The 26824-nt window shown below is 47.4% G+C and overlaps 2 protein-coding genes across 6 annotated transcripts in view; both read right to left on the reverse strand.

Moving 5' to 3' along the window:
* The window catches only part of TRAK1 (trafficking kinesin protein 1), a 158550-nt gene extending 132797 nt beyond the window's left edge, over positions 1-25753 (reverse strand). For 3 of the 5 annotated variants that reach the window (XM_049629941.1, XM_049629940.1, XM_049629942.1), the window contains exon 1: positions 21891-22151. In XM_049629941.1, coding sequence (XP_049485898.1) covers positions 21891-21981 — 91 coding nt within the window. In that variant the 5' untranslated portion in view covers positions 21982-22151. Of the gene's footprint in view, positions 1-21890; positions 22152-25493 lie in introns of those variants that run through there. The other 2 variants (XM_049629937.1, XM_049629936.1) reach the window with 1 other exon arrangement.
* LOC125921668 (serine/arginine repetitive matrix protein 1-like) overlaps positions 22611-26824 on the reverse strand; it is a 76703-nt gene continuing 72489 nt past the window's right edge. The window contains exons 3-4 of the mRNA XM_049629229.1: positions 25612-25790; positions 22611-22768 (exon numbers count right to left, since the gene is read on the reverse strand). Coding sequence (XP_049485186.1) covers positions 22611-22768; positions 25612-25790 — 337 coding nt within the window. The remainder of the gene's footprint in view (positions 22769-25611; positions 25791-26824) is intronic.

Raw genomic sequence — 26824 nt, forward strand, 5'->3', positions numbered from 1 at the left:
TTTTTTTTTAGTAAGAGACAAATAGAATAAAAATACTTTGTGGTTTTCCGATTTTCTTGATAATTTCTCTTAAAAGTATAGATTGTATCATTATTAAGTTATCGGGGGGGGGGGAGGGATTTTACATGAAAATAGCCAGTGTCTGTGTGATCGTAATTAAAGTGTTCACAGCTGCACAAAAAGCGTGACAGCACGTCTGGAGAACCAAAAATTGGTCGTGGCCCTTAAACCAGTACTCTCACATACAGGGTTAAATCTAAGAAAGGAATCCAAAACATCTAAGGTACAAAATATACAAGCATGTTTACGGTGCATCTGATAAAAACATACATAACCAGCTTCCTCAAAAAAGTTAAACACAGAACTACCTTATGACCCAACTATTCCAAATCTGGATATATATCCAGAAGCAAATGCAGGGACCTCAATACCTATTTGTACATCCACGCTCCTAACAGCGTTATTCACAAACAGCTAAAAGGAAGAAGCAACCAAGTGGCCATCGATCAATGAACGGATGCCAAAAGGTGGTCTATTCACACGGTGGAGTATCACTCAGCCTTAACGAGGAAGGAAATTCTGACACAGGCTACAACATGGATGGACCCCAAAGACGTTACACGAAGTGAAATAAGCCAGTCGGAAAAGGACAAACGTCGTATGCTTCCTGTTACATGAGGTCCCGACAGCTCAGAGCCAGGGTAGCAAATTCATGGAGACAGAAGGTAGAATGTAGTTGCCCGAGGCTGGAGGGAGAGGGGAACAGGGGTTAGCTTTTAAAGGGAAGAGAGTTTCAGCTGGGGAAAGGGAAAAAGTTCCGGAGATGCATGAAGGTGATACTTACTCAGCATCGTGAGTGTGCTTAACACTGCAAAACAGTACAGTTAGAAATGGTTAAAATGATAAACTCTGTGTTGTGTATATTTTACCCCTATTTTTTTTTAAAGAAATAAAGGATGGTCACTGCATTAGGGATTTTCTTTTCTCTCTCAGACTTGGGACTTCAACGCCCCAGGGGCAAGAAAAGATACACACGGAATAGACGTTTAAGAATATTCAAGGGAACCAAGCACACCGGCAGGTGGTGGCTAACACCAGGAGGGAAGGGACCAGAGGAGGTGGAGGGGCTGGGCTGGGCACGGACGCCCATGCGTCTTGTCTTGCCCCAAACAGCCCCAGTTCGTGCCTGTTGTTCCAGTGTAAGCAGTGGTATCACCCTCTGTCACACACGAGGTGTCCCTTCTAGAGAACAGGCTGGCAGGTCCTCAATAAGGTAAACGCAGAATCACCATGTGACCCTGCAATTCCACTCCTGGGTTTACAGCCAAAAGGAGTGAAAGCGGGTATTCGAACAAAACCTTGTATACAAATGCTCACACTACAGTCTTCGTAGCGCTCAAAAGGTGGAAACAATCTAATGACCAATGACCAATGCGTGAACTGACAAAAAGAAAATGCAGTATATCCATACAGTGCAATGTTATTCAGCCTTAAAAAGGAATTAAGTACCGGGGCGCCTGGGGGACTCAGTCAGTTAAGCGTCCAGCTTCAGCTCAGGTCATGATCTCACAGTTTGTGAATTTGAGACCTGAGCCCCGTGTGGGGCTCTGTGCTGACAGCTCAGAGCCTGGAGCCTGCTGCGGATCCTGTGTCTTCCTTTCTGCCCTCCCCATTTGCACTCTCTCTCCCGCAAAAATAAACAAACATTAAAAAAGGACAAAAAGGAATGAAGCACTGATACATGCTACTAGGTGAATGAACACCGAAAACATCGCGCGAAGTGAAAGAAACCACTCACAAAAGACCACGTATTGTAGGATTCCATTTATGTGAAATATCCAGAACGCATAAATCCATAGGGATAGAAAGCACATCAGATGGGTAGTCGCCAGAGGCGAGGAGGAGGGAGGAACAGAAGTGAGTGCTAATGGGTAGGAAGTCCCCTTCGGGGGTGATGAAATGTGCTGGAAATGGATGGTGCTTACGAAATCTGGATACTCCAAATGCCACTGAATTACGCACTTTAAAGACGGCTACATGGGAAATATTATATGCATTTTAATACAATAAAAAAAAAACCCTAATAACAAAAGTGTCCCTGCCGAAAAGCCACAATGCGACACGACTACACAATCACTAGGATGACTATAATAAAAGAGACAACGGCATGAGTCAGGGAGGATGTGAAGCAACAGGAACCCTTACACCCTGAAGACGGGAATGAGAGACGGAGCAGGTACTTGGGGAGTACTGCAACTCTATAAATCTACTATGAAGTATCACTAAATTGTGTGATTACAACAGGGACATTTTATGGTTGTGGAAACTATAGCTCCACGAAGCTGTCATAAACTGTCCTTGCTTGGAGGGAAGTCAAACTTTCACTGTTTGCAAACGACACAATACTCTGTGTAGAAAACCCCAAAGACTGCACCAAAACATTGCTAGACTACATGAAGTCAGCAAAATCGCAGGATATAAAATCACTGTACAGAAATCTGCTGCAGTTCGATATATCGATAATGAAGCAGCGGAAAAAGAAATCAGGGAATCGATCCCATTTACAACTGCACCAAAAACCATAAGATACCTAGGAATAAACCTAAGCAAAGAGGTAAAAGATCTGTACTCTGAAAACTAGAGAACACTTTTGAAAGAAGTCGAAGAGGATACAAAGAAAATGGAAAAAATTCCACGCTCATGGATTGAAAGAACATTGTTAAAATGTCAATACTACCCAAAGCAATCTACACATTTTACTGCAATCTCTATCAAAATACCATGAGCATTTTTCACAGAGGTAGAACAAACAATCCTAAAATTTGTATGCAACCACAGAAGACCACCAATAGTCCAACCAATCCTGAAAAAGAAAAGCAAAGTTTTTCTTTTGGGAAAGAAAAGAAGACATTGGGAGACATCACAATTCTGGACTTCAAGCTATATCACAAAGCCGTAATCATTAAGACAATAAGGTACTGGCACAAAAACAGGCATACAGATCAATGGAACAGAATAGAAAACCCAGAAATGGAGCCACAATGACCTGGCCAACTAATCTTCAACAAAGCAGGAAAGAATATGCAACGGAAAAACGACATTCTCTTCAACAAACTGTGTTGGGAAAACTGGATGGCAACATGCAGAAGGAAACTGGACCACTTTCTTACACCATACACAAAAACAAATTCAAAATGGATGAAAGATCTAAATGTGAGACAGGAAACCATCAAAATCCTAGAGGAGGAAACAGGCAGCAACCTCTTTGACCTCAGCCGCAGCAACTTCTTGCTAGACACATTGTTGAAGGCAAGGAAAACAAAAGCAAAAATGAACTACTGGGACCTCATCAAAATAACAAGCTCCTACAAAGGAAACAATCAACAAAACTAAAAGGCAGCCTATGGAATGGGAGAAGATCTTTGCAAACGACATATCGGATAAAGAATTAATATCCAATATCTATAAAGAACTTAGCCAACTCAACACCCAAAAAAACAAATAATCCAGTGAAGAAATGGGCAGAAGACATGAACAGACACTTTTCCAAAGAAGACATCCTGATGGCTAACAGACACATGAAAAGATGCTCAACATCACTCATCATCAGGGAAACACAAATCAAAACCATGATGAGACAACACCTCACACCTGTCAGAATGGCTAACATTAACAACACAGGAAACAACAGAGGTTGATGAGGATGCAGAGAAAGGGGAACCTCTTGCACTGTCAGTGGGAATGCAGACTGGTGCAGCCACTCTGAAAAACAGAATGGAGGTTCCTCAAAAAGTTAAAAACAGACTACCCCATGATCCAGCAACTGCATTACTAAATATTTACCCAGAGAATACAAAAATACAGAATCGAAGGGGTACATGTACCCTGATGTTTACAGCATCATTATTGACAACAAACTGTGGAAACAGCCCAAGTGTCCATCAACTGATAAATGGATAAAGAAGATGTGTTTTATAAATACACAACGGAATATCACTCAGCCATCAAAAAGAATGAAATCTTGCCATTTGCGATGACGTAGATGGAGTATATTATTCTAAGCAAAATAAGAGAAAGATAATCAGAGCAAGACAAATACCATATGATTTCACTCATATGCAGAATTTAAGAAACAAAACAGATGAACATATGGGAAGGGGGGAAAAGAGGGGAAGACAAAACAGAAGAGACTCTTAACCACAGAGAACAAATTGAGGGTTGATGGAGGGAGGTGAGGGGAGGCTAGAAGGGGGATGGGTATTAAGGAAGGCACTTGTGATGAGCACTGGGTATTTTATGTATGTGATGAATCACCAAATTCTACTCCTAAAACCAATATTACACTATATGTTACCTAACTAGAATTTAAATAAAAGCTTGAAAAAAAAATCACCGTTGCTTGAACAATGACAATAGCTGCTTGGGCCAACTATTTATGAGATCTGAAATTAAAATAATGAAAGCTTCAGGTGCCTGGGTGGCTCAGTCAGTTAAGCGTCTGACTCTTGATTTCAGCTCAGGTCACGATCTCCCGGTTTGTGGGTTCGAGCCCTGTGTCAGGCTCTGTGCTGACAGAGTGGAGCCTGCTTGGGATTCTCTCTCCCCACCCCCTCTCTCTGCTTCTCCTCTGCTTGTTCTCTATTCCTGTCTCTCTCAAAATAAATAAACATTAAAAAAAAAAAAAATGAAAGCTTATCAAATACAAATGGGAGTCATTAAGTACCTGTAAATTATTTCTGCACATTCCTACATGTTAACAGTCACATCTTCAATGCACTTTTTAAAAGAGGTTTGTTGCAAAAACAAAAAAAAAACAGATTCTTAAATTCAGGAACAAACTGCCACAGAGGCAGTGGGTGCAGGGATGGATGAAATGGATAAAGGGGATTAACAGCACACTTACCTTGATGAGAAATTTACAGAATTCTTTTTTGTTTGTTTTGGGGGGGCACAAGTGAGTGAGGGGCAGAGACAGAGAATCCCAGGAGGGGCACAGAGAGAGAGAGAGAGAGAATCCCAGGAGGGACAGAGAGAGAGGGAGAGAAACAAGGCTCAAGCTCATCCAAAGCAGGGCTCCCATTCACCTGACGTGGGACTCGAGCTCATGAACCGTGAGATCACGACCTGGGCCGAAGTCAGATGCTTACTGACGGAGTCACTCAGGCGCCCTAGAATTGAATCATTATACTGTACACCTGAAACTAATATAACTCTGAGTTAATTATACTTGAATTAAAAATTTCTTAATTTTAAAAATTAAAAAAAAAAAGGTCACTGCATTGCCAAATACAACCTTCGTGTCTAGCGGCATTTAAGTAAATCGTACCAACTGAACGAAATATTATAAAGCCACGAATAACAATGATTTGTTCATTTCTGGGAAGGGTCATCGGGGCAGAAACTGGAATAAAGATCTAGGGGGAACGGTGTTCCAAGCACAGGGAAGAGTAAATATAAAGAAAAACCAGAGGCATCGTGTACGGCCAGAGCCGGGTAGGGAGAGCCATGCAGGTGAGGGGAGGGAGGCCAGAGCGTCTAGAATGTTTAGGCCGTGGCAGGAAGTGTGATCTCGCTCTGGCCACACCGGGAAGCCCCTCCACAAGAGTGCCACAGTCTCACTCAAGGATGAAACAGGTCTCTCTGGCTGCTACGTGGACAGGTCGAAGGGGCTACCCGTTGGGGACAAGCCACGATGCTACTGCCACAGTCCAGGCAAGAATCGAAGGTGTCTCAGCAATGCTGCTGAGAGAAGCGGCTGGATTCGGGGATGAGACCCCTCTGACTGATGGAAGAGAACGTCACAGGTGGGCCTGCCACCGATTTACAAGGAGCAGGAGGAAGACAACATGGTCTCTAATTCCAAAACCACTTTGAAAAGAATCTCTTTTCCCCCTCCTTTGATTTTATGTCTCTCCACGAAAGAGATCTTGGAAAATTCACTGGTGATGCTCTCAATATGTCACAGACACGGCTCCGTGGCAATAAATTCGGATCCACCTCCTTTTTAAGGGCTACATAGTATCCCATTTTCAATGCATGACACAATTCAGGGACAAGATTCCCCATTCACAAGCATTTCATGGTTTTGCAATGAAAGAACACTGGAATAAATATCCTTGCCATAGCACCCACCCCAATTTACACTCCCACCGGCAGCACACATGGGTTCCCTTTCCTCCACATCCTTGCCAAGCCTTACTGTCTCGTCTTTTTGATAGTAGCCATTCTCATAGGTGTGAGGTGATAGCTCATTGTGTTTTATTCGCATTTCCCTGATGACTAGTGATGCTGAGCACCTCTTCATGTACCTGTCGGCCATTCGCATTTAGTTCTTAGTAATATCCAACATTTTTTTCACAGACATATTGGTCATTTGTAATTTTTTTATGCTTATTTTTAAGAGAGAGAGAGAGAGAGAGAGATGGGGCGCCCGGGTGGCTCAGTCGGCTGAGCGTCCGACTTCACCTCAGGTCACGATCTCGCGGTTCGTGAGTTCGAGCCCCGCGTCAGGCTCTGGGCTGATGGCTCAGAGCTTGGAGCCTGCTTCCGATTCTGTGTCTCCCTCTCTCTCTGCCCCTCCCCCATTCATGCTCTGTCTCTCTGTCTCAAAAATGAATAAACATTAAAAAAAATTTTTTTAAAAAGAGAGAGAGAGAGAGAGAGAGAGAGAGAGAGAGAGAGCGCGCGCGCGCAGAAGCCAGGGAGGGGCAGAGGGAGACAGGGGATCTGAAGCAGACAGATCTAGGCTGACCGCAGAGGCCCGAGTCAGCACTCAAACTCATGAACTGTGAGATCATCACCTGAGCCAAAATCAGACGCTTAACCAACTGAGCCACCCAGGTGCCCCCATTTGTAATTCATTACAGGATGCTCATACATACTTTTTTCTTGCTTATCTCTTCTTTAATACTGACATATAGAGGAGACTTATGTGAACCTTTGTCTATCAGACATAGTGCAATCGTTTCCCCAGCTTGTCACTGGTCTTGCAAACCTACTCATGGTTCCTGCTTTTTCCACACAGCCTTGTGTACTGCAACAGGCCTTTCTACCGGGAGCTCACATGCCTGTGTAAGAGGAGGGCACTCTTGTACTGCACAGGCAGGAGCCCTTCCAGCCCTATCTTAAAGAAGTGTAAAATACGCTCTACACCTAGGGCTCCATCCCCAAGGGGGCACACGCCAGCCTTGCGTGGCTCTGGGCTTGCAGAGGCTGCTCTTCCTCCCGTGCCCACCTTCAGGGGAGCTGCAGGGCTCCGAGCCCCCGCCCTCTGCGTGCCTCACAGCCTTTGCCCTGCAACCAGTTGTGTCCTTCGTGCTTTGTACGGTTTAGCGTTCCGGTTACAAAGTCGCAGAACTGTCATTTGGGGCCCCCGATTTTGCAGACCATGCAAGCTTTTCAGGGACAGATACGCTGTATCACAGCAAGAAACCCAGTATAAGGCTTCGCTTTCAAACAGTGAAAATGATCCATTATTTTCTTTACAGTTCTAGCCCCTGCATCTGGCTTAGCATGGCCTTGCCCATCTCAAGATTATTAAAATTCCCAGCAATATTTACCTCTACCACTTTTGCAGCTTCATTCTTGATACTCTATCTTTGAGCCATCTGGATTTTATTGGGTGTGAAAGTTGTGTAGGGATCCGGCTTACTTTTTAGAATGATAACAAACAACAGCAATAACAATGCATTTATCGAGCGCTACCAACGCTACATAAATCCTACCAGGTGAGGGCGCTGTTCCTATGCAGCCAAACCTCATCTTACTGATACAGGTAAGTAGTTCCCTTTAAGTTACTAGGAGGTAAATCTATATTTTTCGAATTCTCCATAGGACAGATAGGATAGCTTATTATACTTCATCTCACCAACCCCCCCCCTTGACTTCTGTTGCTCTAATTTTGGGGGTTCAGATCCAGTTTCCTGTTTTAAAATTAACTTTTTAAATTTTAAATTTAAATTTAATTAATTAATTAAATTTAATTAAATTTAAATGTAAATTTAAAACTTTTCCTGTTTTAAAATTAACTTTTTGCTTACATCTGCTTTCTGTTTTGCAAAAAACTTTATTCCCTGTATACATATTTATTCCATATATATACACATATATGTATATGTATGCATATGTATATATACATATATGTGTATGTATATGCATATACATACATATATGTGTGTGTGTATGTATATGCATATATATATATATATATATATATATATATATATAATGTATACGTATATATTCTTTCTTCATTTCTTTCTTTCCCAATCTCAATGACAGTGAGATCATGATCTGAGCCAAAATCAAGAGTGGGATGCTCACCAACTGAGCCACACAGGTGCCCCTATACCCACTATTTATAGTTAGCCTCTCTAAAGCTCTTAAGGCAGCCAAGCAGCTGCCAGGGTTCAAAGCCCACATCCTCCTACCTGTCCTCTCCTCCCCAAAGTTAGCTTTTACTATGGAATGAAAGTCCATTAATGTTGAGGTTAAATGCTAAGATAAAGAGTCATAAGTCAAATCAGGAAAACTTTATTAACAGAACACAATTTTATAAAATCCTAATGCCTACCATGCCTCCCATTCAATGCAGTCAACTGCTTTATTCATCTAAATTGTTTCCTAGACAGGAAATTCTGTTTATAAGTGAACAATGGTTACTTTTTTAAAGCATGAAGTGAGATCATCTGGATATTAAAAGATTGCAAACTCATCCCCCAAAAAGCATTACAGCAGTCCAACAAGAAGCAATCAAACAAAACAGATAAATCAAATAAAACCTGAGCGTGAAACAATTCCATGTTACTCGAACCAGGTTTCAAACTCACACATGTAAATTCAAAGAGCAGAAAATTACACAGGACGACGTCCTGCAAAGCAGAATACAAATGAAGAAATATAAAGGTATAATAAGAATAAAGGACAAACGTTAAAGCTTCCTCCTCAGGTGATGTATTCTGATGCACAGGTGTCAGGGGCAGTGAAAGTGTTTACTGCGTGGACACCTGCATAGCACGATGGCCGTTCGAGAAGATCCCTCACTCTGCTCTCCAAGACCAGGACTGAGCCTGTCAGGGCCAAGAAAAAACACAGGCAGCAGAATCCGAGAGGTCACCCTCTGAAAGCTCATTCATTCAGCCACATGGGGGACAGGGATGGGAGTGGATGGTGGGGGGGAGGTGACAGCTAAAGGGTCTGGAGTTTCTTTCTGGGGTGATGAAAACGTTCTAAAATTGATTTGTGGTAATGACTGCACAACCCTGCGAGTAAACCAAAAGCCACCAGATGATATACTTTAAATGGGTGAATTATATCTCAATGAAGTGGTCACACACACATAAATGTAACCACAACACATGTGAACGTAGGGTCACCGAGCACACCTACTCCCCTTATTCAGGGCACATCTCCAAGTCCCTCACCAAACACTGTCCGTGAACGATAATCCGAATCCACCAGGAAGGTTAAATTACCTTAAACCCCCATCATCCTTGGAAAGACCAAGTAGCTTCTAATACCCTTTACAGACATTTCTACAGAAAACGGTTCAACAAAATGAGGTTTCATACCCAGAAACAATAAACTTTGGCTGCCTGGAAAATTCAGTGACAATGGAACAACTATTTATGGCTCAACAATGCTGAACGGTGGGTGGGGTTTCACTGGACTCCCCAAGAGGTTCCCAACTAATAAGGGATATTTCTCTTTTGTTGTTAAGTTGACATCTTGATACAAACCAGCACTGAACGTCTCACCCAGGAGTCCCCCAACTACGACCCACAGTGAAGTCCTGTGTGTTTTCGTAAACAACAATTTTATTCAAACACAGCTACGCCCATTACTTTAGGTGTACGGCTTCTTTCAGCTACAACAGCAGAGGCCAGTGGTTGCCACACAGACCATGTGACCCACAAACCTAAAATATTTACTCTCTGGCTTTTAGGGACAAGTCTGCTGACTGCTACTCTAGGCCAGAGGAGAGAGATCCCTGAGCCGACCTATGCACCCCAGCCATTTCGGGATCTTCTAAAATCTGGCTTCCAATTCTTCCTTCGCTACCTCCCCTTGCTTTGGTTCACTGTAAACATAAATCACTTTGCAGTTCCGTGACTTTGAGCTGGGCCACAGAACTTGCCTTGGCCCATGGAATGTGAGCAGGTATCACATACCACATGTACAACCAGAGACTCTGAGCGTGTTCATTGAGTTTGTTTTCATGAGCCCTGTCCTCTGCCAGAAGACTATAGTGTTAGACAGACTTTGCCACCGGAGGCCAAATCCTCAAATGAGAGAGATAAGTGGAGCCCAGGTCATCCCCGGGTGACCTACAGCCACAAGCAAGGAATAAATGTTGCAGTGGCCACTGTGGACTTGGGAGCCATGTGTTACCCAACAAAACCTGACTAATACATACGCAATTTAAAATGGCATAAAGTTGGGGCGCCTGAGTGGCTCAGTCGGTTAAGCGTCCGATGTCGGCTCAGGTCACAGGCTCACGGTTCGTGGGTTCAAGCCCAGCATCGGGCTCTGTGCTGACCGCTCAGAGCCTGGAGCTTGCTTTGGATTCTGTGTCTCCCTCTCTCTCTGCGTCTCCCCCGCTCACGTGTTTTCTCTCTCTCTCAAAAGTAAACATTAAAATAAATAAGTAAATAAATAAAATGATATAAAGTATGACAAGTGATAGGTACAAGAATAAAGTTCAGTGCATGGCACTGACACCACACCACCATCTAGGTTAGGATCTCCTAACAAACGCTTTAAGCAGGAAACACATGGTCACACGTGGCTCTCAAGATACTCCCCACCTTGCAAAAACGGGGATCAATTAAAATAAAGGTGGAAGGAACAAGTCAGGAGAAGGCATGGAGGGATGGAAGCGGATTTGTTTTGTTCCACACAACTGAAGCTGTCTTCCTTACCTGTCAGATCCTCTGGACAATTAACCTGCTCTCTCCTTCAATCCCTTTTAAAAGTTGCGAACCCGGGGCACTGCAGGTGTCTGGTTGCTGGTGCTTCCGTGGACCACTAGGTGGCGCCGCGTGCACACCTGGGCAGGCCGCCCCAGCCTCCTGGGTCCCAGGCAAAAGGAGCCTGGGCACCAGAAGACTTCCTTTCTCCACCTCAGCCTTGTTCCCTTCCCATTTCTCCTCACCACAAACCCCCCCCCCCCCCACAAGTAGGAAGAAATAGAGCTGAAATAACACTGAGCGATGGAGTTCAAACCTGCAGTTATGGCCATCCGAACGGACTGTTGTAAAGGTTTTTCTTGATAGAGGAAAAAAAAAGTACAATTATATTTAACAGATAAGCTGAAACTCAACACACTGGGGGGAAATGAGAACAGGATTCCTGTCGAGAGAAGGGAAGGAATGTCAGGGTCCCAGGGCCCCCAGACTCAGCCTTATCATCATCTTTCTAACCACTGAGAAGCAAGACCTTCCTTCTCTCCCGCTGAGAAGGTTCGGTTTAGCTCACACACGTGTTCCATCCAGGAGGGCTGCAAACTTCCTGGAAGATGAAGATTCGGGTCTCACTCTGCACTGGTTCACGGAGGTGGGGGGGGGGGGCCGTCTGCGGTTAGTGCTGGCACTCTCTGGCTCCCCAGGCACATCTGGTTCATTTGCTTCCGCCAGCTTTAAAAACCCACGCTACCCCCTGCTTCCGCCCACTTGCCCGCTTCGCAGCCCCTGTGGCGCGGGGCTTCCGGCCCTCCTCCCCACCAGGCCCTGTGGGTCCCCGGGGCTGCCCGTCAGCGCCTCGCAGCCCCTTCCCCGGGCGGCACCCTCCACCTCTGCCAGCCACACCCCGGCCGCCTCTGAAACCGGAAATTCACATGCCCCCTCTCCTCCCAGTTCTCCCTCATTTATTCCCACCCTGCCGCATCAAGACCCAGCACCCCGTGATCCCTCCGCCTTGCCTTCATCGCCCCCTCCCCACCCCCAGCTTGAATCCCACAGCCCTTTGCTCAGCTGCCCTCCTCGCTCCACAGCGCTTTCGTGAGGCCCACCGGGCCACACCCAATTCCGCACGAAGACAAGTGTCCACCTCATGCCGTCCTGCACCTGGGCTCCCGGAGGCAGCAGGGGAAATCGCAGAGCACCATGGGGCTGGCGGAAAGCCCCAGAAGCCTGAGGGCTCCCATGCTCAGGGGCACCATGCGCAGCACCCCATCTCCTATTCTGACACAGTGCTGGGTGGCAGGGGTGGGGGAGGAGACGGGCAGGGTAAGGTCTGAAACAAGCTCTCCGCAGGTAAGTACCTCAGTTAAGTAAAACCACCTTCCGGCAGCTTCCCATCGAGGGGGAGTGGCTAGTTCTCTGCTCGCTCTCCCTCCTTCCTCCTCTCTCTGCCCAGGAGCTATCCCCAGCGCCCTTCCTACTCCTCCTGCTTGTAGCTAAACCCAGCGTACCCCAGATCAGCATCATGGAGCCCCTTCCTTCTCCCAGGAAGTGACAGGTGCCTGTCACCCAGACACAAGAGAGGACTAGTTTACAACAGGGCCCCTTCACCTCTTCCATGAGCCACAAAAACACTGAAGAACATTAACCCAGCATGGCCTGTAACCTGCTGTCTTTACCTGAGCAGTTCTGGCGGAATGTGGCAACGCTGCCCAGTCGGCCAGCCTAGACCCGTCACTGTCCTCAAGTGTTTAGAGGGAGTTTCTCTTAGGAGGAGAGGGAGGGGAGGATTACAGGGGAAGGGGGAGGAGAGTGGGAAGGGGGAGCAGAGGAGGGAAGGAGAGGGAAGAAGGGGCAAAGGAGAGAAAAAGAAGGGGGGGGGGACACAGACAGGAGAGAAAGAGGGAGAAGATGGAAAAAGAAAGAAGGGAGGAAAGGAAATCTGAAAATCTAAGTTCTCCAAGCTAGTCCTCTGGAAACAGCAAAGCTGGCCCCTGGTTCTCAGGCACTGCCCACTGTGACTGTGGTTTAAAACGTCAGAGCCCTGCAGGCCTTCCCGGAGCCGCTCCGACGGACTGCATATCAGCATGTTCAGTCTGTTTTCCGGGATGGACGTCTGGGAGATTTAAAGACTCAAATCACAAAATACACGGTGATCCCTATCTACGTAAGGCAGAGGGGACACCATCCAAAGCGGGGCTTCCCCAATTCTGGAATTCAAAATCAAGCTGCACAGACAGCGAACTGCCAGATGAGGACGATGGGCACGGACGATGGGCACAGATTTCGTGGTAACCTCATTTCTGGAGGCAGCATCACAGAACTTGGAATTAAGCTGAGCCATAAGTAAAAAAGAGTCACTCACCCTTACTGAACGCCTTCCACAAGCCACCGCTGTACTAAGCCCTGAATAGGAATTACCACACTGAGTACCAGCAACAACCCTGAGGTGCTTACTGTCATCCCATTTTAAGGATGCACAAACAGGTTCAGAGACTAGCCGACTTGCCCAAGGTCCCACTACAGATGCTGCAGCTGTAACACCCATCTAGACCTCTCTGCCCCAAAGCCAACATGCTTTAGGCCCAGAACCCCAGGAAGCCACAATCTGTCTCCCTTGGGATACTGTCAGAGTCTGTTAGGGCTGAAATATCAGGGTGGGTGGAATTCCCACAGGGGCCAAGTTCATGGCGCCTTGAGAAAATACAGTGGGCCAACATCCATTTATGTCCTCTTCAACCCCAAGTATGTCCAACGATGTTTCAACAGAACTATGTTAGAATAAGCATAAAAGAAAAGCAACCTATGTGTCTTACTAAACAGAGGTAGGCAAAGGGCAGTTTTACCAGAATAGCTACTCAATGAAAACCTAAGGCAACTGAGCTTTCTAGAACCCAAAGCAAAAAGAGACCTCCCCACACACAACCAACAAAAAATTCATCGTCTAATAAAAAAAGCTTACATAAACAGGAAAGAAAGCAGTTCTAGCAAGAACCTCAAGAGTTCATCAAGAAATTTTTTTAATGTTTATTTATTTTTTGAGAGAAAGAGAGTAGGAGAGAGACAGAGTATGAGCAGGGGAGAAACACAGAGAGAGGGAGACACAGAATCTGAAGCAGGCTCCAGGCTCTGAGCGGTCAGCACAGAGCCCGACGTGAGGCTCAAACTCACAAGCCGTGAGATCATGACCTGCGTGAAGTCGGACGCTTAACCGACTAAGCCACCCAGGTGCCCCTCGTCAAGAAATTTTTGAGACAAATATTCAATAACATAATGGGAAGTAGCTTTAAAATCATTTTTTACAAATGATGCACAGACGCCAGTCACTTCCATAATCAACTAAAGCTTTTTTTTTTTTTTTTTAAACACAGATGATATCCTAAAAGTCTATGAAGACATTGTAACAGAGAACATTTCCATCACTGTAGAAGGTTCCACTGGACTTCCTTAGAGCTTCAGAGTTTTTCTAAGTATTTTACAAAAATATGTCACTTGCTCCCCCTGCCCCCCCCCCCCCAGTAAATCCATCATTCCCGTCAGGTAGAGAAATAAATTCTGCCTCCCCAACACTCCAGAAGCCTCCAAGACCTGCCCTCCCCTGAGGCCACACTGCAAGGCCTTCCCCAGGAATGGAGCCAAATCCCAGCCAGAATACGCCTGGGGCCCAAGATAGGGCAGAGGGGGCCGTGGGACAGCAAGAAACAAAGAAGATGGGAGGGGGTCTGCAAACAAAGGGGAGGCTGAAGGGCAACATGTAAAACAACTATGCCTTTACCCTCCACCTACCAACCCACCTCAGGCAGCCTGGGCTCTCCTCCAGGCCAAACAGAAATAGATAAAAAGACAATGACAGTGAGACAGACAGATGACAGATGATAGACAGGCAAGAAACAGCAACAACAAAGAAACAGACTAATTGAATATTTACTATGTACCAACAACTTGCTCAGTACTCTGCATGTAGTAACTCGTTTAGCCCTCACGGTGACCCAGTGAGGCAGGCACCCCGAGACCTTCTCTCCCGTTGGCAAAGAAAGGAAAGTACAAAATAACAATTCTCTGGGTGCTTGGGTGGCTCAGTCGGTGGACCGTCCGACTTCGGTTCAAATCATGGTCCCCCTCTCTCTCTGCCCCTCTCCTGCTCACACGCTGTCTCTCTCAAAAATAAACATTAAAAAATAATAATAATAAAAGAAAATAAAAAACAATTCTCTTATTTCAAATCATGGGAGTTACTACTCCATGAGCTAAAAACAGGAACTGTTAAGAAGAATTTATCTCAAATCCCAGAATATAAAAATAAAAACAAAAATTCTGCTAGGAAATACCAAAAGATGCTCAACCGCTACATGCTGAGAAGAATATAAATCGAGGCCATATGCGCTCTTGTTTTCACACTTCAGTTGGCAAAGCGCAAGGTGTTTGCTAATACCCAGGGTGCAGGGGGTGTGGGCCCAGACACCCCCACTTCGAACGATACAAAAATACAACCTCTCTGGCAATGTCTGTCCAAACTGAAGTCCTCACCCCAGAAATTCTCCTCACAAGTGCATTCATCACATAGGTGCTCAATCGGTATCCCCTGTGGCCTTCAGCTACATCGCTAGAGACCCTGAGCCAGAACCACTCAGCTAAGCTACTCCTACATTCCCAACCCGCAGAAATAGGTGAGACTAGAAATGTTTGCTGTTTTAAATGAGCAAGGTTTGGGGGAAGTATGCTACACAAATAATACATGACAATTCAATGCAGGGAGATGTAAAAGATACTTAGAATAACGTCTAATACATAGTAAGTGCTCTATCAATGGTAGCTATTACTACCAATCATCTTCCCACCACAGGGGCTTTGTTCGTGCTGTCTTCACTGCTTGGAATACTCTTTCCCCAGCCCCACCCCACTAATTCCTATGTATCTCTTCAGACTTCTGCTTAAATACTGCTTTTCCATAGAAACCTTGGAAATTCCACTTCAGAAATCCCCTTTACACAATCTTTTTATCACCCTCTACTTACCCTATTAATATCAAATAGTTATATAGTAATAGTAGTTAAATAGTAATTCATGTAACTATTCTTAAGACATTTTTTCCTTTTGGGGCACCTGGGTGGCTCAGTCGGTTGAGCGTCCAACCAGCTCAGGTCAAGATCTCACAGCTCGTGAGTTCGAGCCTCGTGTCAGGCTCTGTGCGGACAGCTCGGAGCTTGGAGCCTGCTTTGGATTCTGTGTCTCCCTCTCTCTCTGCCCCTAACCCACTCGCATTCTGTCTGTCTCTCTCAAAAATAAATAAACATTAAAAAAAAAATTTTTTTAAGACATGTTTTCCTCTTTTGGGGGTGCCTGGGTGGCTCAGTCAGTTTACATCCAACTCTTGATTTTGGCTCAGGGTCATGGGATCAAGTCTGATGGTCCAGCTCCGTGCTGAACACAGATCCTGCTTGGGATTCTCTCTCTCTTTCCCTCTGCCCCTCACCCACTCACACGCACACTCTCTGGCAAGCTCTCTCTCTCTCTAATTTAAAAGACAATTTTCCTCTTCTGAAATACAAAAGAATCTCAAGCTGGCACACTGCCTTACCCTCTGAACACATAACAGAAACTCAATTATACCTCTTAAAGGTCAACAACCCATTAGAAAAATGAGCCAGGCAAAAAGATAGGCTGTTTGCAGAAAATAAAATACAACACAAAAACGGCGTAAGACTATCCACCGTGAAAAAGATACAAAATAAAACGAAGTGCCCTTTTTCGTGACTACCTGATTAGCCAAGATGAAGAGGGCTGACACTGCCCAGAGTTGCCAGAAAGCTGCCTCTCCAGCACACCCACGGTAGGCACTGAGCGAGAGCAGGCTCTGTGGAGGGCAGTGCTATGATCGACATCAAATCATAAACGTACACCCTGTTAGCTTACAGACATCCTGGTTAAGTGACCCAAAAGATACACATGCAAGAATGTTCCTTGGAGCACTATGAAAACACAAACACTGGAAATAACTGAAAGCTTCCACCAAGAGGCGTCTGCTCCAAACACTGCCTCTTGTTTGGACCTTACGTGACCAGCATATGGTCAGCTGCCTCAGCAGCCACAACCTTCACGGCTTTTTTCTTTTTTGTTGTTGTTCATTTATTTTAAGAGAGAGAGCAGACGTCCAACACAAGCAGGGGAGGAGCAGAGAAAGAGGGAGAGAGAGAGAATCCCAAGCAGGCTCTGCACTGTCAGCACGGAACCCAACCCCGGGCTCGATTCCACAAAACGTGAGATTGTGACCTCACTGAAGTCAAGACTTGGATGTTTGACCGAGCCACCCAGGCGCCCCTCGGCCATTCCACCCACAAGGGGCAGGACCTGACTGCCCCTAATGAGGCCACGTGCACGCGGTCACGGCCAAACTCCAGGTCACGTCAGTTTGTTTTACAAGACCAGTGCTTTCACCCCTGAGCTATGGAGCCTACTCGTTCATCAGTTTGCTTTAGCTTCTCGTTTACGTTACAGCCAGGCACTATACTGTTGTTGTTGTTGTTGTTGTTGTTTTTATTGTGTTGACAAGGATTCGTGATCTACTAATTTCCAATTAATAAAGAAGGAATTAAAAAGTTTCTGTTAAAAAAGGAACATTACATCTGAGAAATGCTGGATTAAAAAAATGAATAAGGAGGGCGCCTGAGTGGCTCAGTCGGTTAAGCATCCGACTCTTGGTTTCGGCTCAGGTCATGATCACTGTTCGTGAGTTCTGGCCTCACATCGGGCCCTACACTGACAGAGTGGAGCCTGCTTGGGATTTTTTCTCTCTCCCTCTCTCTCTGCCCCTCCCCTGCTTGCTCTGTATCTCTCTCAAATAAATAAACTTAAAAAAAATGCATCAGGATAATTCCAGATAACAGGAGACTTTGTAGCTATTTTAAAGAAAAAGGTTGGGGCGCCTGGGTGGCGCAGTCGGTTAAGCGTCCGACTTCAGCCAGGTCACGATCTCGCGGTCCGTGAGTTTGAGCCCCGCGCGTCAGGCTCTGGGCTGATGGCTCGGAGCCTGGAGCCTGTTTCCGATTCTGTGTCTCCCTCTCTCTCTGCCGCTCCCCCGTTCATGCTCTGTCTCTCTCTGTCCCAAAAATAAATAAAAAAAACGTTGAAAAAAAAAATTTTTAAAGAAAAAGGCAATATTATATAGGTACTGTAATGAAACCATCATAAGAAATGGTGTCAACTTTTTAAAAATGCAGAGCAGAGTTTACGGTATGGGCCTTTTGTGTTTTGTTTTGAAGAATAATTTCCCCATTTGTGTTTTTTTTTAATTTTTTTTTAATGTTTATTTATTTTTGAGACAGAGAGAGACAGAGCATGAACGGGAGAGGGTCAGAGTGAGACACAGTATTGGAAGCAGGCTCCAGGCTCTGAGCCATCAGCCCAGAGCCCGACGCGGGGCTCGAACCCACGGACCGTGAGATCGTGACCTGAGCCGAAGTCGGACGCTTAACCAACTGAGCCACCCAGGCGCCCCCATTTGTGTTTTTTAAAAAAAGAATTTAGAGAACAATTCTTGGTATGATTTTTTTCTTAGAGTGGTTTAACTATATAGATGATAGAATGTTATTCTACATTGATAAGCTTTGGTACAATCCAAGCTTTACCACTTGCATATATGGGATTTATAATGTAAAACCCTGGTTAAACGAAAATTTTTTTTTTAATTTCACAATGAAGGAAGTTAACTTAAATAGGGTCAGCAAACAACACTGCTGGGTCTGAACCCCAAGGGCTGCTATTTTCCAGAAGAGGGCAAGCCAGTCCATTCTGCACCTCCTTAAAGGTAGGGGTGATAACAGTACCCTCCTCCCCCTGGCAGGGCTGTGCTGAGGACAAAATGAGCTTCCGCAGCAGTGCCTGAAGCCTTGCCAGGCACAGAGCAACTACTCGGTAAGTGTCAGCCTTTGTTAGCATTTGTGATGGCTACCTGTCAACCTGACTGAGCCACAGGTGCCCACGTATTTTGCCAAACGTTATGCCAGGCGTTTCCGTGAGGGTATTTTTGGATGAGATAAAAACTTAAATCAGTAGACTGAGTAAAGCAGACTGCCCTCCTTAGTGTGGGTGGGCCTGGTCCAACCCGGTGAAGGCCTGAATAGAACTAAGAGATCTCCCTGGAGTAAGAAAATTCTTCCCGCCCGACTGCCTTCGAGCTGACATCAACTTTTTCCCTGTCCTTGGACTCAAACTGCAACACGCTCTCTTTCTAGGTTGCAAGCTGCTGGTCTTTGGCCTGGAACCACACCACTCTCCTGGGTCTCCAGCTTGCTGACTGCAGATCTTGGGACTTATCAGCCCATAATTGTGTGAGTCAATTCCTCATAATAAACCTCTTTATGGATGTATATCCTGTTGGTTCTGTTTCTCTGCAGAGCACTGACTAATATAAGATTTACGACATTTGATCTCTTCCGGGTCTAATTACAGCTATAAAGTTCCAGCTCATGGCAGTTTCAGTTTGAAGGGCTCAAATCTGTCAGTGGTCACACCAGATAAGCGATCAGAGATCAGACAAGTCTCTCGGGGCCATGAGTCCCAGGGTCACCACTAAACAGTGCAGACGGGGGAACATCCGAATCTAGCCGCAAGGCCTGCTCCTGGCAGCAACATACCCTGAACCCTCTCTCCCCAAATCCCTGGAGAGCCCTCACAGAGGACCTCGGCCACAGCGGGAAACAGGAGGCTGAGGCCAGAGGCTGACACCTGGACCCTTAGCCAGCAAACACCCCTGAACCCTGGTCTGGTCACATCGAAGAGAGGACACCTTCACAAAGCGTGTATGAAGAGATCCTCACTCTGATACCCGGAAGTCAAATTAATGTAAATCCATTACAAAAACTTAGCATCTAAGGGAAAACCATTAGGAATGCTATTTGCACTGGGATGGATATTCCGAAGCCCTTGCAAAGCACGCCTGATAAATAAGAAGATCACTCTTTAGTTGTTTTAAAGTTTGCTTTTTTTTTTTTAACGTTTATTCATCTTTGAGAGACAGAGAGAGACAGAGCATGAGTGGGGGAGGAGCAAAGAGAGAGGGAGACACAGAATCCGAAACAGGCTCCAGGCTCTGACCTGTCAGCACAGGGCCCAACGCGGGGCTTGAACCCATGAACCGTGAGATCATGACCTGACCCGAAGTCAGAAGCTCAACCAACTGAGCCACCCAGGCACCCCTAATTGTTTTAATATAATTTAAACTATTTGCCAGCTTCTTAAAATGGTTTAAGGTGGGCAAAGACTACCAGGAATACATTGGATACATTAAAAACTTGTTTCAAATTCATAAGAGAAAGCAATTAGGAAGGTAAAGCATATCAAGCACCTGAAACTACAGCTTCCCGCTAAGAATCCCACTGATCAGTTTACCTACATTTTACAGTATATGTCAAACACCCTGTGTGACAAATATTCTACCCACTCACCTAATGATGAGAGACTGAGGGGAAGCAAGATCGCTGCAAAATAATTTATAGCATGTTTAAAAGACAGATGTGAATGTTTTCGTGTTTTGCTAAAAATTAAACGTTAGCTCTAGAATATCAGCGTAAGAGGCCCTCGTCCTGAATTCCATGTGCAGAAACCAACCGTTAAACAGACCACATTCCACTAAGAAGGAGAAAAGAATAGTTCCAACTTCTGAGTTTAGAGAAAATGTATAATTCTCTAGATTCTATTTCACATTTTCCTCACCCTATGCAAGAAGGGATATTTCACTGTCCAATCTTTTTTGCTTCATTCAGCCAAGTAAGTACCATTCAGGTTATACATTTTCCATGGAAAACACATGAAGAATCTTATACTAGATAGGAATTGATTAGCAAGACCTTAAACTTCGTTGATAAAAGACGTCCATCCTATTTTATTTGGGCATGTTTTCAGAGGATAAACCACTGAGTTTGATGGCTTAGACCAGTGACAGAAAAGGAACAAATCCTAAAGCATGGCCCTGTGATGGGGAGGGACACCTGGGCAGGGCTGCTCCATAAGCAGAGCCAGAGCAATTCTCGTGGGGCCGTCACGGGTCACTTACACCTCTTCCCACCTCCAGTGCTCTAAGACAGAGCCGGTTGTCATGATGGACCCCAGCAAAAAGCTGGCCTTGGATAGCTGTTAGTTGAACAGAATTACTGAACATGCGTAAAGACGTTTTACACAGCCCCCCCCCCCCACACACACACACACACTCACAGCACCCCACAATCTCTCATCCAAACTCCTACACGTCCTGAGACCTGAGCCGATTTGAACAGGACAAGAGGGGCTTGCCTCTCAGGAGTTGACTGGGTTTGGGCCCAGACAGCTCTTGTAACAGCACGCAGACTGGACACTCACCGACTATCGCACTCGGACCAGCCCCACGGCAGGGGAGACGAGCCACAGCAGCAATGATTCGCAAGCTCTCCATCACCGGGGTGTGGATCAGAGATACAGAGCCAAACACGTTTAGTCAAGGAAGGAAAAATACAAAAACAAAAAAAACTAAAGGCAGAAAAGAGAGAAGGAGAAAAGGAGACACTAACTCTGTTCTTCACCTTTCAAAAAAGTCCTTGCTGAGCCAGATGCCAGTGGAGGCTCTGAGAAACCAGGATCAAGACACAGGATTAAGAAAACTGAAGAGCTGGAGAGGCCAGGAGGGCCTCGGAGACCCTTCCTGTTCGGCTGCTGCAAAGAACCACAAGGGGGAAGGTGGTGGGGGTCTGGGAGGCCTGGTCCCAGCTCCGACCTGGCCCTCATGGCCCCGTGTCACTGCCTCCCTTGAGCCGGGATGAGGGGACGAGGGAGGAACAGCCTCTAAGGACCCTCAGCGCTGCCCTTCCATGATTCAATATTGTGATTTCCCCACCACACACCCAAGGACGACCTGCCAAGCAGAACAGAGCAGGAGAGAAACTACTTCTCCTGCGGTCTTCTCTCCTCTCCGGCCACACCACAAAGGAAACAAAGAGCAGACAAGCCCAGCAGACAACTTACCACACGAGTCTGTCCGGGTGAGCTTGCCCTGGGAGAGTGCTGGCAGAGGCTGGGCCCTGACGGGCTGCCTGAACTGACATACCAACGCCATGTGCAGGAATCGACCCCAAAGGCAACTCAGAGAGAAGACGGATCCTCCATGAGAACCCGGCTCGGGCAGGACCTCGGCACAGCCACCCTCCTGCGCCCTCCTCAGCAGTTTTCTCAGTCTGCTTGTTGGGGCAAATCCTAAGACCGTGAGCAGTTCTGGAAGTACAATGGGTTACGTAACCCCAGGCAGCCCAGCCACCCTATCGGCTCATCGTGTCGAACCGCCCCCAAGACAAAATGACGCGCCCAAAAATGTGATATCCCTAAGTCGAGGGGCGGGGGCGGCACAGGGGAGCAGAGCTTCGTGGCCGGTGGCTGGCTTTGCCCAAAAATTAGAGAGGAACAAAAAGTCTGCTGTTCGTCTCGGCAGCCGGGGGCGGAGTACATTTCGCAGGCTCCCAGGGCCACACGTGGAAGAGCCCTGGGAGCCACAGATGCATTCTTGGGGACACTCCAGGTCTCCCCGAGGGTTTTCCCACTGTGTGTCCTCCTCACAGTGAGCATCTAGAAAGACGTCAGCCTGAGCGTGTGTGTCGTGCATCAGCCAGCACCTCGAACGTGGAACGGGGCCGGCGTTTCCCTCCTGTTCACTAAGCCTCCTGCTCACGTGACAGCGCTGAGCTCTGCTTCTCAGCCGTCCCACGGCGCCTGCCACCGTGTCCCGGCAAGAGCCTCCGCCACCACGCCCCGCAGGGTCTGAAGCTTCAGCAGCACGCGCTCTGGCGTTTCTCCGTCCTCGGTCGTCACGTTCAGAGAAAGCGACACCATTTCCACGGGCTGGATGTTGCCTGGATTTCAACGGGCACAGATGCCACCGGGAGCCCAGGGGCTAGTTCACGTGTTTGCACAAACGCAGCTGGGGCGTTGCCTCCTCCGGGAAGCCCTCTGGGTCCTCCCCCAAACATTCCCCTCCAAGGCTCGGCCAGGCACCCCGTTACCGGGTTCCCACGTGCCCGTGCCGATCACTGTGTTCACCACAGTACACAGTTTGCACCAGCTCATCTGTCGACCCCGCTGCACTGTATGCCTGGGTGGCCGAGAACACCTGCCTCGGGGTCACGACCTGCATGCAAATCTCACCCCTCAGAGCTCAGGGATCTTAGGCAGGATACCGAACCTCTCGTGACTTAGTTTCTTTACCTGTAAAAAGGGGATAACAGACCCCACTTATTGGGCTCTGGCCACATGAGGTGGTGCTATTTCAGCCACTGGGATTCAGGGCTGCACAAAGTCCTTGCCCTCAAAATACAAACCCATGTAGCTCATGACTAAGTCGGGGGAAGAAGAAAAGGCAGGAAAGGGAGAAGGGAAAAGGGAGGGGTGGGACCAGTCTTCCTGTAAAGCGGTCACAAAAAGGTCTCTAATGAAATGCCATTTGGAGAAAGTGAAGAGGGAATCATGAGGCCATCGGGGCGTAAGGTGATCCAGGTGCCAGGCAACAGCAAGGACAAAGGCCCTGAGGCAGCACATTCTTGGCGAGTCCAAGGATTAGAAAGGAGGCCAGTGTCTCTGGGATGGAGTGGGCACAGACAAGAGTCAAAGGGACAGGAAAGTCCTGTCCCTTAGACCTCACAGGCCTCAATCAGAAGCCTGCTGGAGGTTTGGAGCAGAAGGGTTAAACCATACGACATGTGTAAAAAGACTCTTCGGTGGGAAGAGACTGCACAAAAGCAAGCAGGGAAGCGGGAGGCCCAATTAGGAGCCCCCTGGAATAATCCAGACGTGAGATGGAGGTGGCCTAGACCAGGGTAGATGCTGTGGAGCTGCTCAGAGACGGTCCAGTTCTGGACACACGGAAGACAGAGCCAACAGACTTCCCAGCAAACTGAGGTGTGAAAGAAATACAAATGCCTCCAAGGCATTTGGCCTGGGCAACTGGAAAGCCAGAAGCACCATTTACAAAGCCAAGGCAGACCACTGGAAAAGCAGGCGGAGGTGGAAACCAGTTCATTTTTGGTTGTTTGAGTTTGAGATGCCCACAGATGTGAAGAGGTGAAGGTGAAGAGGTGAGATGTGGACTCGGACCATCATGTCTGGCCTCCAGGGGAGAGGTTGAGTCTGAAGACAGCAGCTAGACGGTGGTCAGCACAGGGCAGGTTTTAAATCCTGAAGACTGGGGGAGGGCACTTGGGGCACAGGTGTTTATGGGAGAGCAAGGACTGAGCCCCGGGCCCCCCAACATCCCCAGGCTTGGGAGGAGCAGCCAGCAAGGTAGGAGAACAGAAGAATCAAGACCAAAGCCAAGGGACCAGATTTCCAGGAGGAGGGAGTGGTCGGCAGTGTTAAATCCTGAAGGCTAAGGACGGACCCCTGCACTGGACGAGGCCATCGGTGCTGAGGAAATGGTGGGGTCGCAGCCTGGACCCAGGTGAGAACAGAAGAGAAAATGCAGTCAGCTCGCTGAGAAGCAGAGAGGCAGCTATGGGCACCGCCTGTGGGGAAAGTAGAGCCAAGAAGGATTATCTTTACAAAGGGAGAGATCACAGCATGTCTCTGTGCTGATAGCAGAGATCCAGGAGCAAGGGAAAACAGCAGATGTAGACAGAAAGGAGATGTCAGAAATGTGTCCTTCCTTCCGCAGGTGGGCACGCAGGGGTGGGATTTGGAGGAAGAGTAGACAGAGGGCCACTTACGGGGCCAGAGTTCAGCACGAGGGCTAGGCACCCAGGCTGGGCTCCTGGGCCATCTCAGCGTCCCTCTACACTCAGGACACTCCTGACACATGGGAGGTCCTTCATGCTTAACGTGAGATAGAGCCATGAAAAGCTACTGGAAGCAAATCTGCACATTTTAAGCTGTCATCGGGCATTATTTCAAACGGGAAGAAAAGTAAACACTGCAGACAGAATGAGAACTGGGGCAAACTTTGATATGAACGCATCTGGACTTAACTCTAACGATGCCCCTTGCTGCTGTTCCACACACCATCCTACGCCATCTCTGTTCAGAGCCCTTGCCTGCACCGGCTCCAAGCCCTGGTCTCGATGACCCCTTTGGGGAAAAGGAGCCAGCGAGAGCTCTCGTACGGTTAACGCTGCTCTGCTCCTGGGACACGGGGAAGACGTGACTGACGCAGGCATCCATAAGGAGCGATATGGGCACAAACCTTGGCGGTATACAAAGGGTGCGGAAAGCAGTTCCCCATGTTTGCATCCCAGCACCCAGCTGTGTGCTATTTCCATCACGCCTGTCCTTATGTGTGAATCAGAAACTGAGCGTCAGAGAGAGAGGGAGCGGCACCAAACTACGCTGAGCATCGCTACGGGCCACGCGTGCTGCTGGGGGTTCAAAATTCCCATCCTGAACCTTCACGGCAATTCTACGAGGCACTGTCTTCATCTCACGTTGGTTCTAGACGGCAGGTCTCAAAATCCCACAGCTCAGACTCTTTGCACTCAGACTTCTCCTCCTGGGCCCCTCACACCTCACCCAACGCACTCCTGCAGCCACGCCCTCCCCCAGTCCTCACTGACTGAGGCCACCGTCCCTCCCTGGCAGGAAAGGCCCCCTTACCGGTGATGGTGCAGGCATCCCGGTACCCTCTGCAGCTGGGAGCATCTTCTACAGCCTCGCTTACATAGTGCTCCTCAGGGATGCCCGGGCTGCAGGCTAGGACTGCATGGTTGCACACCTCCAAAGGGGGCACGGAGTTGGCCAAAGTGTCGTCGTGCGGAGCTGTGGCGTCCAGCTTGGCAGGTTTCACGGGGAGGTACCCACTGCCATCGGGGGCCCCGCTGCCGGAGTCTGGGGCAGTTGGGTGGACAGGCCCCAGTAGGTCTGGCACACCAGCGGGGGCTCCTTACAGGGAATCTATAGGACAATCGAGAGAGAAGGGCAGAGTTAGTCGAGTCTCTGAAAAAAATAAAAATAAAAAAATAAAAAATAAGGGCCCTGAGATGATGTGGGCTCAGATCACAAGTCCTGAAAAGCGTTTTCTTCAAGCCAAGGTATTTCCAAGCAGGTTCCCCGACTTTGATAAGAGAACTGCAGTCAATTGCAGAAATGCTTTAGCGCGGCAGTTCTCAAAGTGTGACCCGAGAACCCCTGGGGTTCCCTGAGGCCAGTGTGAAGGGTCCACACACAAGGTCAAAGTAGTCCACTCTCATACTCTCACGGATGCACAATGGAGTTTTCCAGAGACCATATGATGTGTGGTGACATCTTTGCCCCGAAGGCTTTTTAGTGGAATGTGTACTTCTGTATCCCTGTGGCTTGAATTTTTGTTTTGATTTCTAATACAATAGATGTGAATCAATATAACACACATGAACAAAAGCTCTTGGGGATCCTCAATGATTTTTAAGGGGTCCTGGAACCAGGAAAGTTTGAGAATTACTGCTCCAGTACATAATGTACTTACAGTTCTTTTTTTTTTTTTTTAATAAGAAAGAAAACAAAAAGAGGGGAAAGTTAACAGATATCTCACCCAACATGGTACAGTGAGTTCTGAACAAAAACTACAGCCCTGTGACCTTTTCCTTCAACAAGAGGTTATTTACCACAATACACCAAGAGTCTCTATATTAATGAATTCAGCCTTCATTAAAATGAACACACACAGAGGACTTATGCAGCCACACAGCAATTGGGGGTCTGGGTGGGGCCTGCCTGTGGCCCCTCTGTCCCTCTGCCAGCTGTCCCTGGCTGCCACCTGCCTGGACCCAGCCCAAGGACACCAGACGCAACCTGGTTGTGACATCTTGGCCTGGTTCCCTCCCCTGGGGTGGGGCACACAGCAGCTCCCAGCGCTAAGGCCCGAGGAGTGTCCCCTGAGTGGGGCCCTGGACAGGCCAAGCCGGGCTCTCCAGACAGGCAGAGGAAGAAGGCTGCAATCTGTTGCTGTG

Source organism: Panthera uncia, chromosome C2 (genome assembly GCF_023721935.1).
Source record: "Panthera uncia isolate 11264 chromosome C2, Puncia_PCG_1.0, whole genome shotgun sequence".
Lineage (NCBI taxonomy): Eukaryota > Metazoa > Chordata > Mammalia > Carnivora > Felidae > Panthera > Panthera uncia.